Source organism: Bos grunniens, chromosome 5 (assembly GCF_055505025.1).
Source record: "Bos grunniens cultivar Pamir isolate PY7600 chromosome 5, Bosgru_T2T1.0, whole genome shotgun sequence".
Classification (NCBI taxonomy): Eukaryota; Metazoa; Chordata; class Mammalia; order Artiodactyla; family Bovidae; genus Bos; species Bos grunniens.
In genome coordinates, this window is record NC_141169.1 from 100076501 (window position 1) to 100097995 (window position 21495).

General features: G+C 39.0%; 1 protein-coding gene across 2 annotated transcripts in view; it reads left to right on the forward strand.

Moving 5' to 3' along the window:
• LOC147372710 (C-type lectin domain family 7 member A-like) overlaps positions 1-15217 on the forward strand; it is a 55428-nt gene extending 40211 nt beyond the window's left edge. For both annotated transcript variants that reach the window (XM_086404119.1, XM_086404120.1), the window contains 5 exons: positions 4903-4998; positions 6660-6809; positions 8463-8602; positions 9456-9562; positions 14504-15217. In XM_086404119.1, coding sequence (XP_086260245.1) covers positions 4903-4998; positions 6660-6809; positions 8463-8602; positions 9456-9562; positions 14504-14648 — 638 coding nt within the window. In that variant the 3' untranslated portion in view covers positions 14649-15217. The remainder of the gene's footprint in view (positions 1-4902; positions 4999-6659; positions 6810-8462; positions 8603-9455; positions 9563-14503) is intronic.
• The last annotated feature ends 6278 nt before the right edge of the window (positions 15218-21495 follow it).

The following is a 21495-nucleotide window of genomic DNA, read 5'->3' on the forward strand; positions in this document are numbered from 1 at the left end:
TTTACAGAATTTTGTTGTTTTCTGTCAAACCTCAACATGAATCAGCCATAGGTATACATATATTCCCTCCCTTTTGAACCTCCCTCCCATTTCCCTCCCCATCCCACCCCTCTAGGTTGATACAGAGCACCTGTTTGAGTTTCCTGAGCCATACAGCAAATTCCCATTGGCTATCTATTTTACATATGGTAGTGTAAGTTTCCATGTTATTCTTTCCATACATCTCACCTTCTCCTCCCCTCTCTCCCCCTCTCCCCGTGTGCATAAGTCTATTCTCTATGTCTGTATCTCCACTGTTGCCCTTTAAATAAATTCTTCAGTACCATTTTTCTAGATTCCATATATATGTGTTAGAATATGGTATTTTTCTTTCTCTTTCTGACTCACTTCAGTATGTATAATAGGTTCTAGGCCCATCCACCTCCTTAGAACTGTCTCAAATGCATTCCTTTTTATGGCTGAGTAATATTCCATTGCTATGACCAGTGTATTCTCTTCACAGAACTCTATTAGCCTTTGCCCTGCTTTATTCTGTATTCCAAGGCCAAATTTGCCTGTTACTCCCGGTGTTTCTTGACTTCCTACTTTTGCATTCCAGTCCCCTATAATTAAAAGGACACTTTTTTGCGGGGGGAGTGTTAGTTCTAGAAGGTCTTATAGGTCTTCATAGAACTGTTCAACTTCAGCTTCTTCAGAGTCCCTGGTCGAGGCATAGACTTGGATTACCGTGACATTGAATGGTTTGCCTTGGAAACAAACAGAGATCATTCTGTCGTTTTGGAGATTGCATACAAGTACAGCGTTTCGGACTCTTTCGTTGACTCTGATGGCTACTCCATTTCTTCTGAGGGATTTCTGCATGCAGTAGGAATATATATGGTCATAGGAAGATATAATGGTCATCTGAGTTAAATTCACCCATTCCCGTCCATCTTAGTTCACTGATTCCTAGAATGTCGATGTTCACTCTTGTCATCTCCTGTTTGACCACTTTCAATTTGCCTTGATTCATGGAGCTAACATTCCAGGTTCCTATGCAATATTGCTCTTTACAGCATCGAACCTTGCTTCTATCACCAGTCACATCCACAACTGGGGGTTGTTTTGCTTCAGTTCCATCCCTTCATTCTTTCTGGAGTTATTTCTCTGCTGATCTCCAACAGCATATTAGGCAACTACAAACCTGGGGAGTTCATCTTTCAGTGCCCTATCTTTTTTGCCTTTTCCTACTGTTCATGGGGTTCTCAAGGCAAGAACACTGAAGTGGTTTGCCATTCCCTTCTCCAGTGGACCACAACTGTCAGACCTCTCCACCATGACCTGTCCATCTTGGGTGGCCCCACATGGCATGGCTTATTTTCATTGAGTTAGACAGGGCTGTGGTCCATGTGATCATATTGGCCTGTTGTCTGTGATTGTGGTTTCAGTCTGTCTGCCCTCTGATGCCCTATCTCAGTGCCTGCCATCTTACTTGGGTTTCTCTTACCTTGGACGTGGGGTCTCTCTTCATGGCTGCTCCAGCAAAGCACAGCCACTGCTCCTTTCCTCCGGTGTGGGGTAGCTCCTCTTGGCCACCACCCCTGGCCTTGGGCCTGGGGTAACCCATCATTGCCAACATCCATTGGATCATTGAAAAAGCAAGAGAGTTCCAGAAAAATATCTATTTCTGCTTTATTGACTATGCCAAAGCTTTTGACTGTGTGGATCACAATAAACTGTGGAAAATTCTGAAAGAGATGGGAATACCAGACCACCTGATCTGCCTCTTGAGAAACCTATATGCAGGTCAGGAAGCAACAGTTAGAACTGGACATGGAACAACAGACTAGTTCCAAATAGGAAAAGGAGTACGTCAAGGCTGTATATCGTCACTCTGCTTATTTAACTTATATGCAGAGTATATCATGAGAAACGCTGAGCTGGAGGAAGCACAAGCTGGAAACAAGATTGCCGAGAGAAATATCAATAACCTCAGATATTCAGGTGACGCTACAGAGGAGAGTGAAAAAGTTGGCTTAAAGTTCAACATTCAGAAAACTCAGATCATGGCCTCTGGTCCTGTCACTTCATGGCAAATAGATGGGGAAGCAGTGGAAACAGTGGCTGATTTTATTTTTCTGGGCTCCAAAATCACTGCAGATGGTGATTGCAGCCATAAAATTAAAAGACGCTTACTCCATGGAAGGAAAGTTATGACCAAACTAGACAACATTTAAAAAGCAGAGACATTACTTTGTCAACAAAGGTCCATCTAGTCAAGGCTATGGTTTTTCCAGTGGTCATGTATGGATGTGAGAGTTGGACTCTAAAGAAAGCTGAGTGCAGAAGAATTGATGTTTTTGAACTGTGGTGTTGGAGAAGACTCTTGAGAGGCCCTTGGACTGTAAGGAGATCCAACCAGTTCATCTTAAAGGAGGTCTGTCCTGGGTATTCATTGGAAGGACTGATGTTGAAGCTGAAACTCCAATACTTTGGCCACCTGATGCGAAGAGCTAACTCATTGGAAAAGACCCTGATGCTGGAAAAGATTGAGGGCATGAGGAGAAGAGGACGACAGAGGATGAGATGGTTGGATGGAATCACCAACTCAATGGACATAGGTTTAGGTGGACTCTGGGAGTTGGTGATGGACAGGAGGCTTGGCGTGCTGTGGCTCATCGGGTCGCAGAGAGTTGGACGTGACTGAGTGACTGAACTGAGTTGAACTGAATATTCCATTGTGTATATTTACCACAACTTCTTTGTCCATTCATCTGTCCATGGTCATCTAGGGAGCTTCCTTGTCCTAACTACTGTAAATAGTGCAGCAATGAACATGTGTCTCTTTTAATTTTGGTTTCCTCAGGGTGTATGCCTAGGAGTGGGATTGCTGGGTCTTATGGTGGTTTCATTCCTAGTTTATTAATGAATTTCCATACAGTCTTCCATAGTGGCTTTATCAATTTACATTCCCATCAACAGCGCAAGAGTGTTCCCTTTTCTCCACACCCTCTTCAGCACTTACTGTTTGTAGACTTTTGGATGAGGGCCATTCTGACCGGTGTGAGGTGATATCTCATTGTAGTTTTGATTTGCATTTCTCTAATAATGAGCAATGTTGAGCATCTTTTCATGTGTTTGTTAGCCATCTGTATGTCTTCTTTGGAGAAATGTCTGTTTAGGTGTTTTTTTCCCACTTTTTGATTGGGTTGTTTGTTATTCTGGTATTGAGTTGTATGAGCTAATTGTATATTTTGGAAATTAATCCTTTGTCAGTTATTTCATTTTCTATTATTTTCTCCCATTCTGAGGGTTTTCTTTTCACCTTGCTTATAGTTTCCTTTGCTGTGTAAAAGCTTTTACGTTTAATCAGATCCCTCTTGTTTCCTTTTGTTTTTATTTTTGTTACTCTAGGAGGTGGATCATAGAGGATCTTGCTTTGATTTATGTCATCAAGTGTTCTGCTTATGTTTTCCTCTAAGAGTTTTATAGTTTCTGGTCTTACATTTAGGTCTTTAATCCATTTTGAGTTTATCTTTGTGTAGGGTATTAGGAAGTGTTCTAATTTCATTCTTTTGCTTGTAGCTGTCCAGTTTTCCCAGCACCATTTACTGAAAAGGCTGTCTTTGCCCCATTGCATATTCTTTCCTCCTTTGTCAAAAATAAGGTACCCATAGGTGCATGGGTTTATTTCTGAGTTTTCCGTCTTGTTCCATTGGTTTATATTTCTGTGTTTGTGCCATTATCATACTGTCTTGATGACTGTAGCTTTGTAGTATAACCTGAAGTCAGGAAGCTTGATTCCTCCAGCTCCATTCTTCTTTCTCAAGACTGCTTTGGCTATTTGGGGTCTTTTGTGTTTCCATATGAACTGTGAAATTTTTTGTTTTAGTTCTGTGAAAAGTGCCATTGGTAATTTGATAGGGATTGCATTGAATCTGTAGATTGCATTTGGTAGCATGGTAATTTTCACAATATTGATTCTTCCTACCCAGAAATATGGAATATCTCTCCATGTATTTATGTCATCTTTGATTTCTTTCATCAGTGCCTTATAATTTTCTGTGTACAGTTCTTTCATCTCCTTAGGTAAGTTTATTCCTAGATATTTAATTCTTTTTGTTGAAATGGTGAATGAGATTGACTCTTTAACTGCTCTTTCTGATTTTTCATTGTTAGTATATAGAAATGCAAGTGATTTCTTCCCTTAGTCTTTCAGTTGAATCTTAACTAGGTCTTAATTGACTATAGTAATTAGTATTTCTTAGCTCTATGTTTATTTACTCAGAGACACTCTCTTACTATATCCCTCCTCTGAATATCAACTAGGAAGGGTTCCAGTAGTCATCTAAATTTTAAAAACAATATTTTTGTTATTGGTGTTTTTCTTTTCTATCTTAGAAGTAATAAGATTTACAAGGAAATAGGAAGTGGCAAACTACTCCAGTATTCTTGTCTGGAATATCCCATGGACAGAGGAGCTTGGAGGACTACAGTTCATGGGGTTACAAAGACATGACTGAATGCACATGCACAGCTCCAAATAAGGGAAATACCATGCATATTGTAAGCAAGATAAGAAATAACAGATTGGTGATTTTAAAAAAGTAAATGTTACTTGGAAAGAAAAGAAAAAATTACATCCCTTCCCCTCATTTCCTTTGCATCACCAAATAATGTTTAAATTGGGAGCACTAATGATTTAAAAACAGAGGCAAATACTTCTAATAGATGGTAAGTTTTTTTTTTTTTCCTTAATAAGTGAAATGATACTCCTGTGAACTGAATGGGTTACAATAGCTACTTCGTGACAGTGCTAATTCATTCTTAACCTGTATGCTTTTGTGAGACAAAAGCTCAGAGAATATTACCTTGATTGTAGCCTTGTGGCACTTTATCTTCAGTTTCACATTCTTTTGACAGTGTTCCAAGCAGCATCTTCTGGACGTATTATAGCAGTAATACTAGGAATTATATGTGTCATCCTTTTGGGAATATCAGCATTTTTTGCTACTAAGTGTAAGTATTCTACAGAAACTTCATTCTTTTTTTTTTATTTATGTTTTTATTGGAGGATAATTGCTTTACAGAATTTTGTTGTTTTCTGTCAAACCTCAACATGAATCAGCCATAGGTATAATACATATATCTCCTCCCTTTTGAACCTCCCTCCTGTCTCCCTCTCCAATACAGCAAATTCCCATTGGCTATCTATTTTACATATGGTAATGTAAGTTTCCATGTTACTCTTTCCACACATCTCACCCCCCACTCCCCTCTCCCCATGTCCACAAGTCTATTCTCTATGTCTGTTTCTCCATTGCTGTTCTGTAAGTAAATTCTTCAGTACCATTTTTCTAGATTCTGTATAGGTGTGTTACAATATGTTAATATGATATTTATCTCTCTCTTTCTGACTTACTTCACTCTGTGTAATAAGTTCTAGGTTCGGCCACCTCAGGACTGACTCAACTCCATTCCTTTTTATGGCTGAGTAATATTCCATTGTGTATATGTACCATAACTCCTTTATCCATTCATCTATCAATGGACATCTAGTTTTCTTCCATGTTCTAGCTATTGTAAACAGTGCTGCAATGAACAATGGGATACATGTGCGTTTTTCAATTTTGGTTTCCTCAGCGTATATGCTTAGAAGTGGGATTGCTGGGTCATATGGTGGTTTTATTCCTTTTTTTTTTTTTTAAAGGAATCTCCATACCATCTTCCATAGTGTTTGTATCAATTTACATTCCCACCAACAATGCAAGAGGGTTCCCTTTCCTCCACATCTTCTCTAGCATTTATTGTTCATAAACGTTTTGATGGCAGCCATTCTGACCAGTGTGAGGTGATATTCCATTGTGGGTTTGGTTTGCATTTCTCTAATAATGAGTGATGTTGAACATCTTTTCATGTGTTTGTTAGCCATCTGTATGTCTTCTTTGGAGAAATGTCTGTTCAGGTTTTTTTTTTCCACTTTTTTATTGGGTTGAGAAACTTCATTCTTTATGTTAAATTTTATCTAAACATTTTGTCTTTTCCTAAAAGGAGAGTTAAGGGGGGGATGATTTGGGAAAATGGCATTGAAACATGTATAATATCATATAAGAAATGAATTGCCAGTCCAGGTTCGATGCAGGATACAGGAAGCTTGGGGCTGGTGCAGTGGGATGACCCAGAGTGATGGTATGGGGAGGGAGGTGGGAGGCGGGTTCAGGATTGGGAACACGTGTACACCCGTGGTGGATTCATGTTGATGTATGGCAAAACCAAAACAATATTTTAAAGTAATTAGCCTCTAATTAAAATGAATAAATTTAAATTAAAAATAAAAGGAAAATAGAGAGATTTGAAGCCAGAAAGCCTGGGTTCTAACTTTTCAACAAACTAATTGTATGTCTGTTCTTTATTAAATAAGAATAATAAAAGAGAAATACAAAAAAAAAAAAAGAATGAACTATGTTGACATTTGAAGATTTCACTCTCTCATACAGTTTCTAGAATGTGAGAAACAAAATTGAAATTATGGGAGAAGATTTAAATTTTTTTTCTGATTTATAATATTATATATATATTTTCTTCATTTTGCAAATGAAAAGTTTAGTGTAAAAAGTTTATATTTTACCTGTTAAACTAACTGTCTAACTAACTAACTGTCTTCTGCTGATGATTTTCAGATTTTCAAAATTCTTTTAATTATCAGAACATGTTGGATAGTGACCTGCAGGAATATGATCAGAACATGTTGGATAATGACACGCAGGAATATGAGAAAGCCAGGACTCCTATGAAAAATAAATGCTTTTCAAAGGATTGGTTAAACTCAGGTATGTAGTAACATACAAGCACTCATAATTAAAAATTGGTATAATGACTTATTGCCAGGCAATCTCCATTTTATTATTAAACTCATGATCTACAAAAGTGAAGTATGGTAGAGATATTTTTTATTCAAGAAGATACAATTTCTTGCCACATGGTTTGCCTGCATCTTTGAACTGTAGATAATCAAAATTTAGTAGTTTCTGTTTATTGGTCTGTCAGTTAACTGACTTTGCAAATAAGAAATGAAATAACTTTTGAGTTTCTTTAAGAGTCATATCAATCAGCAAAGGAAATATTTCAGTGCATTCAATTTAGTATGGATAAGATATAGTATAATTGCTTAGTAGTTTCCTACTTCTTTATAAGACAATATTTTCCACTGATCCCTTGTGAAATGGTACTGTCTTATGTCACTTCCCAGGTGGCTCAGTAGTGAAGAATCCACCTGCGAATGCAGGAGATGTGGGTTCGATTGTTGGGTTGGAAAGATCTGGAGAAGGAAATGGTCACCCATTCCAGTATTCTTGCCTGGGAAATCCCATGGACAGAGGAGCCTGGCAGGCTCCTTGGGGTTGCATGGGGTTGCAAAAACAGTCGGGTAAGGCTTAAGGGACCAAATAGCAACAACTGTCCTGTGTATCACTTTGCTAACTCAAGTCCCTTGAAACATATCCCAACTCCTGACTTGGTCATATGGGTAAAATTTACCTTGCAAGCAATCCCATCCTATCTCTCAAAGTCATGGATAACCTGAAAATTCAGAGAGCTTCCCTGAAGTTTCTCCAGGTCAACAGTCAATTCAATAAGACTCTTATCTATATCCATCTACTAGTTTTGATTAGCACTCTGGTGGGACTTTAACTCTCTGTGTGTTTTGCTTACCACTAGCAACTAGTTGCTTAAAATATTCTTGCTAGAATATAATTTAGTTACTTTGGTTTTGTCTTCTATGAAAATACTTTAAAGATGCTTTTTTAGTAACTTTATTTTTTGTTCTTACATTTTTCAGATGGTAAAATTTGATGGGTAGGAGAAAGGAGAAATGGATTATTTTCTTTCTTTAAACTAATAATTGCTGTTGTTGTGGTTTAGTTGCTAACTTGTGTCCAACTGTTTGTAACCTCATGGAGTGTAGCCCACTAGGTTCCTCTGTCCATGGGATTTCCCAGGCAAGAATACTGGAGTGGGTTGCCATTTCCTCATCCAGGGGAATCTTCTTGACCCAGGGATCGAACCCATGTCTCTTTTGTCTCCGCATTGGCATGCTAATTCTTTACCATCGACCCACCAAGGAAACCCAAACTAATAGTCACCATACTTTGATGAAGCTAGAGAGTTCCTGGAGGAAAGCATTGTTAGTATTGATACAAAAATTAAATATCAAAAGCAATACAGTTTTTGTGCTCTTAAATATTTCCTACTCTTACATTCATGTCCTGGTGCCCATGGCATCTTGGAGAAAACTTTGCAGAAAAAGAAAAGTACCCTTTCCCTCTGAACGACAGATACGTTATTTTGCATTTTGAGTTAGCAGTGATGTCCTCAGAGCTCATGGAAAGTAGTAAGTCCTGTAGAGCTGGGAAGGATGTCTGGAGCAAAACTTTCCAGGAAGAGAATTAGACTAACTTAAAAACTTTTTTTTTTTTTTTTTTAAGAAAAGTACAGGAACAAATGGTCTTGCTGTGAAGAGAAATGCTACTATTTTTCTGACATAGATAAAACCTTCGAAGAGAGTCGGAAATTCTGCACCAACCAGGGCTCTCATCTGCTGAAGATAGAAGATGAAGATGAACAGGTAATGAGTTCTGAAGTTGTAAATTTTTCCCATTTTTTATATGCAAGGAGAAAATTGCTAAAAATTTTTAAAGAACATCTGAAACTCATGTGTTTGTTAAATGACAATAACTTGTCTTTTCAAGTCAAATAGAAAACTTCGTAGTGAATAAAAAGAATCCCTTGTTGGTGGGAATTACAGTGTCTCAATTTTAGTTTTGTCTCAGAAAAACATTAAGCTCTGGTAATGATGCTCTACATCTGCTCTAGGAAGGAAACTGAGGTTTCTGAACAAAAAGGCATCTCTCATGAAACCATTATGGGAGTTGCCCTTTTTTCATGTTTCTCTGTTTTGAAGTCCTTTAATAATAATGGATCTTTTAATATGTTGATACTTTTGGCACATATTGGAGTGGGTAGCCCTTCCCTTCTCCAGGGGATCTTCCCAACCCAGGGATCAAACCCGTGTCTCTTGTGTTTCCTTCCACCAGGGAAGCAGAAGGAATGATTAGACAGTAATAAATAGTCCTAATTGAAAATGTAAAAAAAAGATTTTGGTAAAAATCATAATTGTTTGTCTTCACATTATTTTCTTTTTATTTTGTATGGGGGTATATAGCCAATTAACACACAATGTTGTGGCAGTTTCAGGTGAACAGCAAAGGGACTCAGCCATATATATACATGTATCCACTCTCCCCCAAACTTCTCTCTCATTCAGGCTGCCACATAACATTGAGCGGAGTTCCATGCTCTAGGTCCTTCTTGGTTATCCATTTTAAATATGGCAGTGTGCGTTCACATTATTTTCATTTTTTATTGTTAAAAAAAAAAAGACTAGGGATTAAATTACACATAGGGTTCTTCCTTCACAGAACTTTGTTCAGTCTTTGGTGTCTTATTTTTATTGGATTGGATTATCTCGAAAAGGAAGTGTCAGCCCCTGGATGTGGGAAGATGGTTCTTTGATACAATATAAACTGTAAGTATCCAAAACACTTGAAAGCTTCAGTTTACTTGTTAACTATGGAAATGAATTGCACAGATAAGTTTCATTAAGCAAGATTTTCTGACCTCAAGAGCAATTCTAATTTTAATTTTGTAAAATATCCTTGGCATTACAAAAAACACTGCTGACTTCCATGTTTCTATACTTGTATTCATGCAGTTTCCTCAACCAGTAATACTTTCAGTTAAAATTTGTTTTCTCTTTGAAGTCATTCTTGGTCTCCTGCTTTGAAATTCATTCCCCTTTTATGCTCCTAATTAGCATTTCCTTTTCTTTACCATCTCACATCCAATCTAAAATATTCTGTCTCTGACCTTTTGTTAATCCACAGCACACAACACATAATACTCGATGGTTGCTTCAGTTCAGTTCAGTTACTCAGTCCTGTCCGACTCTTTGTGACCCCATGAATCGCAGCACGCCAGGCCTCCCTGTCCATCACCAACTCCTGGAGTTCACTCAGACTCATGTCCATCGAGTCAGTGATGCCATCCAGCCATCTCATCCTCTGTTGTCCCCTTTTTCTCGTGCCCCCAATCCCTCCCAGCATCAGAGTCTTTTCCAATGAGTCAATTCTTCACATGAGGTGACCAAAGTACTGGAGTTTCAGCTTTAGCATCATTCCTTCCAAAGAACACCCAGGACTGATCTCCTTTAGAATGGACTGGTTAGATCTCCTTGCAGACCAAGGGACTCTTAAGAGTCTTCTCCAACACCACAGTTCAAAAGCATCAATTCTTCGGCACTCAGCCTTCTTCACAGTCCAACTCTCACATCCATACATGACCATTGGAAAAACCATAGCCTTGACTAGACGGACCTTTGTTGGCAAAGTAATGTCTCTGCTTTTCAATATGCTATCTAGGTTAGTCATAACTTTTCTTCCAAGGAGTAAGCATCTTTGAATTTCATGGCTGCAGTCACCATCTGCAGTGATTTTGGAACCTCAAAAAATAAAGTCTGACACTGTTTCCCCATCTATTTCCCATGAAGTGATGGGACCAGATGCCATGATCTTTGTTTTCTGAATGTTGAGCTTTAAGCCAACTTTTTCACTCTCCTCTTTCACCTTCATCAAGAGGCTTTCTAGTTCCCCTTGACTTTCTGGCATAAGGGTGGTGTCATCTGCATATCTGCTGCTACTGCTGCTAAGTTGCTTCAGTCGTGTCTGACTCTGTGCGACCCCATAGACGGTAACCCACCCATCCCTGGGATTCTCCAGGCAAGAACACTGGAGTGGGTTGCCATTTCCTTCTCCAATGCATGAAAGTGAAAAGTGAAAGTGAAGTCGCTCAGTCATGTCCGACTCTTTGCGACCCCATGGACTGCAGCCTACCAGGCTCCTCTGTCCATGGGATTTTCTAGGCAAGAGTACTGGAGTGGGGTGCTGTCGCCTTCTCCCTGCATATCTGAGGTTATTGATATTTCTCCCAGCAATCTTGATTCCAGCTTGTGCTTCTTCCAGCCCAGCGTTTCTCATGATGTACTCTGCATAGAAGTTAAATAAACAGGGTGACAATATACAGCCTTGATGTACTCCTTTTCCTATTTGGAACCAGTCTGTTGTTCCATGTCCAGTTCTAACTGTTGCTTCCTGACCTGCATACAGATTTCTCAAGAGGCAGGTCAGGTGGTCTGGTATTCCCATCTCTTGAAGAATTTTCCACAGTTTATTGTGATCCACACAGTCAAAGGCTTTGGCATAGTCAATAAAGCAGAAATAGATGTTTTTCTGGAACTCTCTTGCTTTTTTGATGATCCAGTGGATGTTGGCAATTTGATCTCTGGTTCCTCTGCCTTTTCTAAAACCAGCTTGGCCATCTGGAAGTTCATGGTTCACATATTGCTGAAGCCTGGCTTGGAGAATTTTGAGCATTACTTTACTAGCATGTGAGATGAGTGCAATTGTGCGGTAGTTTGAGCATTTTTTGGCATTACCTTTCTTTGGGATTGGAATGGAAACTGACCTTTTCCAGTCTTGTGGCCACTGCTGAGTTGTCTAAATTTGCTGGCGTATTGAGTGCAGCACTTTCACAGCATCATCTTTTAGGATTTGAAATAGCTCAACTGGAATTCCATCACCTCCACTAGCCATCCAAGATGGGCAGGTTATGGTGGATGGTTGCTTAACAACTTAAAAATTATCAATATGGATATTAATGAATTTTATAGACATAAATAGAGGGTAGCTGGAAATGTAGGGTTTCAGTGACTAGTTGCTGTTGTTGTTGTTTTAGTAGCTAGGTTGTTGTGACTCTGAGATCCTATAGCTGACACTGTAGCCCTCCAGGCTCCTCTGTCTGTGGGATTTCCCAGGCAAGAATACTGGAGTGACTTGCCATTTCCCCCTCCAAGGGATCTACCCAATCCACATATCAAACCAGTGTCTCCTGCATTGGCAGGCAGATTGTTTATTGCTTAACCACCAGGGAAGCCCTCAATGACTAGTTCCATGGTCTAAATCAAATATCTTCACTGTTTATCTAGATTTCGTCACTGTCTAGCAAAGCCCATTTCATATTACAAATAATACACCATTAAGAAACAATCTGAAAATGAATTGGGTTGGACTCAGTGTGCTATGTTTTTCCCCATTTTTCATGATGTAATTTTCTATGATAATTTTTAAGATTATATACATGCCGCCCCGACAGATACTATTAATAAATAAACTAAAAAAGTCTTAACAACTACAAGTGGCAGAGATGGGCTGAGAACTAGGTCACCTACTTCTGAATTTGGTCCTTTTTACACTACACTAGTATTTAGAGTGCCTTTTATTTGCTGTAATAAAGATTTGTTCCAAATTTGCAGTTAATCACATGAGATGCACTCTTTTATATTTCTGCACATTTGCACATACTATATCCTTTATCTGGATTATCTGTAGTTCCACTCTTCATCTGGTTAAATCCTAATCATTAATTTATTTTATTTTTAGTTGCTTGGTAGCTCAGTCAGTAAGGAATCTGCCTGCAATGCAGGAGACCAGGGTTTGATCCCCAGGTCAGGAAGATGCCCTGGAGAAGGAAATAGCAACCCACTCCAGTATTCTTGCCTGGAAAATCCTATGGACACAGGAGCCTGGTGGGCTACAGTTCATGGGGTCGGAAGAGTTGGACATGACTTATCGACTAAACCACCACCACCATAGTTGCTTTACGATGTGCTGTTAGTTTCTAATGTACAAAGAAGTCAATCAGCAACATATATACATAAATCTCACATAAACACAAATTCTCTCCTTTTTGGATTTCTTTTCCATTTAGGTCACCATAGAGCATTGAGTAGGGTTCCCTGTGCTATACAAAAGGTTCTTATTAGTTACATATTTTATACATAGTAGGAATAGTGTATGTCAGTCCCAACCTCCCCATTCATCCCACCCAGCCCCCTTTCCCGTTTGGTGTCCATATGTTCGTTCTCTACGTCTGTGTCTCTATTTCTACTTTGTAAATAAGATCATCTTTACCAATTTTTCAGATTCCATATATGTGTGTTCAGTTCAGTTCAGTTCAGTCGCTCAGTTGTGTCCGACTCTTTGTGACCCCATAAATCACAGCACGCCAGGCCTCTCTGTCCATCACCAATTCCCGGAGTTCACTCAAACTCACGTCCATCCAGTCAGTGATGCCATCCAGCCATCTCACCCTCTGTTATCCCCTTCTCCTCCTGCACCCAATCCCTTTCAGCATCAGAGTCTTTTCCAATGAGTCAACTCTTCACATGAGGTGGCCAAAGTACTGGAGTTTCAGCTTTAGCATCATTCCCTCCAAAGAAATCTCAGGGCTGATCTCCTTCAGAATGGACTGGTTGGATCTCCTTGCAGTCCAAGGGACTCTCAAGAGTCTTCTCCAACACCACAGTTCAAAAGCATCAATTCTTCAGTGCTTAGCTTTCTTCACAGTCCAACTCTCACATCCATGCATGACCACAGGAAAAACCATAGCCTTGACTAGATGAACCTTTGTTGGCAAAGTAATGTCTCTGCTTTTCAATATGCTATCTAGGTTGGTCATAACTTTTCTTCCAAGGAGTAAGCATCTTTGAATTTCATGGCTGCAGTCATCATCTGTAGTGATTTTGGAGCCCCCCAAAATAAAGTCTGACACGGTTTCCACTGTTTCCCCATCTATTTCCCATGAAGTGATGGGACCAGATGCCATGATCTTCATTTTCTGAATGTTGAGTTTTAAGCCAACTTTTTCACTCTCCTCTTTCACCTTCATGTACAATATATATACGTGTTGTTTTTCTTTCTGACTTTCTTCATTCTGTATGACAGTCTCTAGGTCTATTCATGTCTCTGCAAATGACCTGATTTCATTCTTTTTTATAGCTGAGTAATATTCTATGGAATATATGTACTGTATCTTGTTTATACATTTCTCTGTTGATGGACATTTAGGTTATTTCCACATCCTGCCTACTGTAAATAATGCTGCAATGAACATTGGGTGCATGCATCTTTTTGAATTATGTTTTTTTTGGGGTCACTAATTTATGAGATAAGTATATCAGTTATTTATTTGTGCGTGCATTGATTTAATCATTCATAAAGTATGCATCACATTCTATGCAGGGATTCAGTCAGCTAAAATCTTCCCACATCAAAACTGTGTTTCTTGGCAAACTCTTTCCCCCTTGTCTGAGTTAGAAGCCACTCTTCTGTGCCAAATAAATGCATCTTTCCCTCTCTTTGTGTAAACTCCTTGAGGACAGAAATAGATTTACTCTGTATCTACATTCCAGAATCTTGGTAATATGATAATATTTTAGAAATGTTTGTTAAGTGAATAAATAGAGAGATAACTAAACATATAACTCCCTTCTTGTCTATAGTAGTATATCTACTGGAAATATGATTTATGTCTGAATATTAGACTCAATTTTTATTTTTCCCCTCTTTAACAGAAATCTGTTGAATTCAAAAATAAACAACAACTGTGCATATGTCACAGCAACCAAAGTAGCTGCCACAGTGTGCACCAGGCAGTTTTTCTTTATTTGTGAGAAGAATTATGCTAGTGTTGATCTCAAACTATCAGAAGATAAATGAAGTAGTCGACATTCTGGTGCATCCGTCTGTTACCTGCAAGATGCAAGTAAATGTTGTGTTCCTGACACTGGCTGTTTGTTAATTGCATATGTAAGATAACTTGTAAATTTGATATAGATGCTTTAAATGTTGGAGATTCATTTGCATGGGGAGGGGGGTTGACAAGCACCTTCTTTGACTTGATTTCAAGTGGAATTAATTTTGATGGAAAGATGAAGATTTAACTCAGAAACTATTAGTAATATTCTTTTCCCCTCTATTTTGGCTGAATTTTCCTGCAACATATGGTATCCCTCATATATATTGTGAAGAAATAGGCCATACACTGAGCTATTTTTTAACTGATGTTCAGGAAATCAAGATGAAACATGATATGACTATGTACATCCATTTTTATTTTTCTGAGAAGTATATTTGTACTTTCAGAGAGGATGAGTTATTTCTGCACTTCCACTTTATCACTTTTAAAATTGAAGATTTTTACAATTAATGTAAGAATTCATAGTTGAAAAATAAAAAATTTATATATAAAAAAATAGAAGCACATTGAATAAAAACTGATTCCATAATCCTTTCTCCTGATTTTTTGCCTTTCCAGTTACACTGTTAACATTTGGATTCTATCTTTCCAGACAGTTTGGCTAACGTTTTGCTGTAGATACTGTTGCATGAAACTTTATTACATATACATCTCCGTGAATGTATTTGAATATTCTATAAAGTAGAAATAGAGAAGAAAAACTTCCATGTCAAATAGTATGCATCTTATAAATCCTTAAGTATAGATACTTTCTGCAAAAGCTTTTAATTAGTAGCCACATATACAATACATGTATACATTTCTTCAAACCCTTACTAATATATTACATTATCAATTTTTAATAGGCACAAATGTTCTTTTATTGTTTTAACTAATACTTCCACATTATCTGTGAGACAGAGCACCTGTTCTGTTACTTATTTGTCAATTATTCCATGCGTGGCTATTTTATTTTCTTTATTCATTGATTTTCTATTTGTTTGTCTTCCTCCTTTTCTTTACTGATTATAGAAAGTAATTATAGATTACTGATTATAGAAAGTACTGATTATGTCTTTTTGTATTTTCACTTGGTATATTTTCATTACCTTTCAACTTAGTTTTTCATGATTTTTATCTTATGTATAATATATAAGACAATATTTTTCTTTTTTATTATTTTATTTTATTTTTTCTTTTTTATTAATTTAGTTAATTAATTTATTTTACTTTACAATATTGTATTGGTTCTGCCATACATTCACTTGAATCTGCCATGAATGTACATGTGTTCCCCATCCTGAACCCCCCTCCCACCTCCCTCCCCATCCCATCCCTCTGGGTCATCCCAGTGCACCAGCCCTGAGCACCCTGTATCATGCATCAAACCTGGACTGGTGATTTGTTTCACATATGATATTTTACATGTTTCAATGCCATTCTCCCATATCATCCTGCCCTCACCCTCTCCCAGAGTCCAAAAGACTGTTCAGTACATCTGTGTCTCTTTTGCTGTCTCACATACAGTGTTATCATTACCTTCTTTCTAAATTCCATATATACACATTGGTATACTGTATTGGTGCTTTTTTTTCTGGCTTACTTCACTCTGTATAATAGGCTGTAGTTTCATCCACTTCATTAGAACTGATTCAAATGTATTCTTTTTAACGGCTGAGTAATATTCCATTGTGTATATGTACCACAGCTTTCTTATCCATTCATCTGCTGATGGACATCTAGAACACTTTCTAACACCATACACAAAAATAAACTCAAAATGGATTAAAGATCTAAACGTAAGACCAGAAACTATTAAACTCCTAGAGGAAAACATAAGCAAAACACTCTGACATAAACCACAGCAGGATCCTCTATGGCCCACCTCCCAGAATATTGGAAATAAAAGCAAAAATAAACAAATGGGACCTAATTAACCTTAAAAGCTTCTGCACAACAAAGGAAACTATAAGCAAGGTGGAAAGACAGCCTTCAGAATGGGAGAAAATAATAGCAAATGAAGCAAAGGACAGAGAATTTATCTCAGAAATAGTGGGCCAAAGAACTAAACAGACATCCCTCCAAAGAAGACACATAGAAGGCTAACAAACACATGAAAGATGCTCAACATCACTCATTATCAGAGAAATGCAAATCAAAACCACAATGAGGTACCGTTTCACGCCAGTCAGAATGGCTGCTATCCAAAAGTCTACAGGCAATAAATGCTGGAGAGGGTGTGGAGAAAAGGGAACCCTCTTACACCGTTGGTGGGAATGTAAACTAGTACAGCCACTATGGAGAACAGTGTGGAGATTCCTTAAAAAGCTGAAAACAGATCTTCCATATGACCCAGCAATCCCACTGCTGGGCATACACATTGAGGAAACCAGAATCGAAAGAGACATGTGTACCCCAATGTTCATCGCAGCACTGTTTATAATAGCCAGGACATGGAAGCAACCTAGATGTCCATCAGCAGATGAATGGATAAGAAAGCTGTGATACATATACACAATGAAATGTTTTTCTTTATCACACTTAGGAGTCACGCTTCACTTAAGGAGGCCTTTTCTCTCTAAAATTTAAAATAATGTTTATCTTTATATTATTTTAGGGAACTTTTAATTTCTGGAATAGGTGAAGGTTTCTATGAACTGAAGTAAACAGTTACTTGAATTTTAATGAACATTAAATTTATTGAAGCACTTGTCTCTGGGAAAACTAGTATATCAAACTGAAAATTTAGTGTATAGAACTCAAACATTTTTTCTTTATTTTTGAACTTTTTATTTTATAGTGAAGTGTAGCCAATTAACAATGTGACAATTTCAGGTGGACAGCAAAGGGACTCAGCCACACATATAAGTGTATCCAGTTCAGTTCAATTCAGTCACTCAGTCATGTCCGACTCTTTGCGATCCCATGGACCGCAGCACATCAGGCCTCCCTGTCAATCACCAATGCCTGGAGTTTACTCAAACTCATCTCTATTGAGTCGGTGATGCCATCTAGCCATCTCATCCTCTGTCATCCCCTTCTCCTCCTGCCCTCAATCTTTCCCAGCATCAGGGTCTTTTCCAATGAGTCAGCTCTTCCCATCAGGTGGCCAAAGTATTGGAGCTCCAGCTTTAACATCATTCCTTCCAATGAACGCCCAGGACTGATCTCCTTTAGAATGGACTGGTTGGATCTCCTTGCAGTCCAAGGGACTCTCAAGAGCCTTCTCCAACACTACAGTTCAAAAGCATCAATTCTTTGGTGCTCAGCTTTCTTTACAGTCTAACTCTCACATCCATACATGACCACAGGAAAAACCATAGCCTTGACTGGACGGACCTTTGTTGGTAAAGTAATGTCTCTGCTTTTCAATATGCTATCTAGATTGGTCATAACTTTCCTTCCAAGGAGTAAGCGTCTTTTAATTTCATGGCTGCAGTTACCATCTGTACTGATTTTGGAGCCACCCCACCCCCTCCCCCCCAAAAAAAAAATAAAGTCTGACACTGTTTCCACTGTTTCCCCATCTATTTCCCACGAAGTGATGGGACCAGATGCCACGATCTTCATTTTCTGAATGTTGAGCTTTAAGCCAACTTTTTCACTCTCCACTCTCACTTTCATCAAGAGGCTTTCTAGTTCCTCTTCTCTTTCTGCCATAAGGGTGGTGTCATCTGCATATCTGAGGTTATTGATATTTCTCCCGGCAATCTTGATTTCAGCTTGTGTTTCTTCCAGCCCAGCGTTTCTCATGATGTACTCTGCATATAAGTTAAATAAGCAGGGTGATAATATACAGCCTTGACGAACTCCTTTTCCTATTTGGAACCAGTCTGTTGTTCCATGTCCAGTTCTAACTGTTGCTTCCTGACCTGCATACAGATTTCTCAAGAGGCAGATCAGGTGGTCTGGTATTCCCATCTCTTTCAGAATTTTTCACAGTTTATTGTGATCCACACAGTCAAAGGCTTTGGCATAGTCAATAAAGCATAAATAGATGTTTTTCTGGAACTCTCTTGCTTTTTTGATGATCCAGTGGATGTTGGCAATTTGATCTCTGGTTCCTCTGCCTTTTCTAAAACCAGCTTGAACATCAGGAAGTTCACGGTTCACGTATTGCTAAAGTCTGGCTTGAAGAATTTTGAGTATTACTTTACTAGCATGTGAGATGAGTGCAATTGTGCAGTAGTTTGAGCATTCTTTGGCATTGCCTTTCTTTGGGATTGGAATGAACACTGACCTTTTACAGTCCTGTAGCCACTGCTGAGTTTTCCCAATTTGCTGGCATATTGAATGCAGCACTTTCACAGCATCATCTTTCAGGATTTGAAATAGCTCAACTGGAATTCCATCACCTCCACTAGCTTTGTTTGTAGTGATGCTTTCTAAAGCCCACTTGACTTCACATTCCAGGATGTCTGGCTCTAGGTCAGTGATCACACCATCGTGATTATCTGGGTTGTGAAGATCTTTTTTGTACAGTTCTTCTGTGTATTCTTGCCACCTCTTCTTAATATCTTCTGCTTCTGTTAGGTCCATACCATTTCTGTCCTTTATCGAGCCCATCTTTGCATGAAATGTTCCCTTGGTATCTCTGATTTTCTTGAAGAGATCTCTAGTCTTTCCCATTCTGTTGTTTTCCCCTATTTCTTTGCATTGATCACTGAGGAAGGCTTTCTTATCAACTCCCTGTTTAGTTCTGCCTAATTTGGGCGTCTAAACAACAAAAATATCGGAAGGACTGATGCTGAAGCTGAATGTCCAATACTTTGGCCACCTGTGCAAAGAGCTGACTCATTGGAAAAGACCCTGATGCTGGGAAAGTTGAGGGCAGGAGGAGAAGGGGATGACAGAGGATGAGATGGTTGGATATGAGTTTGAGTGAACTCCAGGAGTTGGTGTTGGACAAGGAAGCCTGGCGTGCTGCAGTCCATGGGATTGCAAAGAATCGGACATGACTCAGTGAGTGAACAACAACAAACAAGATGTGCAGGCCTAATCTGCTGTCTCTCTCAGATTGCATAGTCCCCCTACTGTTGAATACAGTCCCCAGGCCCACCCAACCAGTAAATGTAACCATAGCATCTGGGAAGTTGTGTAGTTCAAGCGCTAGTCTGCCTACAGTGGGGATTGAGGAACCAATCCAGCCAGTAGAGCTGAGCTAATGGCCCTGTCTGACCAGAATGATTAGTGCAAAATTCCGCCTTGTTTGTTTGGGTCTCCAGCTGACCAGCTGACCCTTTCATTGAGCCTGATTTGTCACCCTGCTTGAACAGGAAAGTGGGTTTGTGGCTGCACGTATTTCAAAGAGTAGCTTTGAGTCCCACTCAACAATGCCTGACCAAAGCATCCAGGAGTCCGCATAACCCACCCTACAGCCTGGTTTGAAGTAAATGCCCGAGCATAGAGCACAGCCCATCTGAGCTGAGCAGCTCTGCCCATTTGCTTCATCTGTCAGGGGAGCCCAGTCAACAGTCCTTCCCAATTTGGGTCCCCAGCCAAGAAGCTGTACCAGCATAGAAACTGTTTTTCTGTGCCTCTGACTGGATTGGAAACAGATTCAAAGATGGTCTATGGCTGAAGATAGCCTCTAGCTCCATCCAACCCAGAAGCCTAATCAGAACATCTGGCAACCAGTATAGCTTATCTCATAGCCCATCTTATGATAACACTTAAGCAGAAAGCCTAGGCAGTGCTTCTGCCCACATGCAAAGCTGAGTCAGTGACCCCATCTGGCTAAGGAGTTTGGTGGGCAGCTCTACCAGATGTAGGTACCCAGTTATTGAGGTGCAATGCTATGGTCTTCAATTCAGGCCCTGCCCAGGGAGGCAAGCAAGTTTACAGACCTGCCCAGCAGCTGAGTAGAACACATAATCCCACTCAACTAGGAAGTCTGAACAGAGTGTCTGAGCATTCACAGAGCCCATCTTACAATTGCCCGGCCAAAAAATTAAGGTAGTAGTCCTATTCAACTGCTCTCAGCCACTGGAATCATGCAACCTCAGAGCTCAGGGAATGCCCTTGCCCAAATAGAAACCCCAGTGGCAAGCCTTGCCTGACTAAGAATGCTCTCAGCTGACCCATCCAGAACCCCAAGCTGAGCTGACTGATGTAGGATGATCTCTTCCAAATGAAACATATAAAGTCTGGATGAGAAGATGGCTTACTCAAGTGTGCAGATACCAAGGATAATGGATGATAAAGAATCAGGTAAACAGGACATCAATAAGGGAAACTAGTATAGCTCCAATAACTGACCCCAAAGAAATTAAGATCTATGAACCATCTAACAAAGAATTAAAAAATAATCCACTTGAAGAAATTTTGTGGCCTATAATACATGGATGGACAACTGGCAAAATTAGGAAAATTGCATTAAAAAAACAAAAACAAAAACAAGAACTTCAAAAGATAAATTGAACTCATTAAAAAGAAGAATTTAATAATACAATGACTAATCTGAAGAAATCAATAAAGAACTTCAACTTCACTTGAAAAAACAACCAATAGAAAATAATCAGTAAACTGAAAGATAGGTCATTTGAAATTATCCAGTCAGAGAAGCAAAAATAAAGTATAAGGAGTAAAGAAAGCCTATGGGGCTTTTGATTCCTAGATGGCTCAGTGGTAAAGAATTGCTTGCAATGCAGGAGACACAAGTTTGACCCCAGGGTCAGGAAGATCCCCTGGAGAAGGAAATGGCAACCCACTCCAATATTCTTGCCTGGGAAATCCCATGGACAGAGAAGCTTGGCAGCCTACAGTCCGTGGAATCTCAAAAGAGTCAGAGAGTACTTAGCAACTGAATAACAACAACAAAAACAAGAA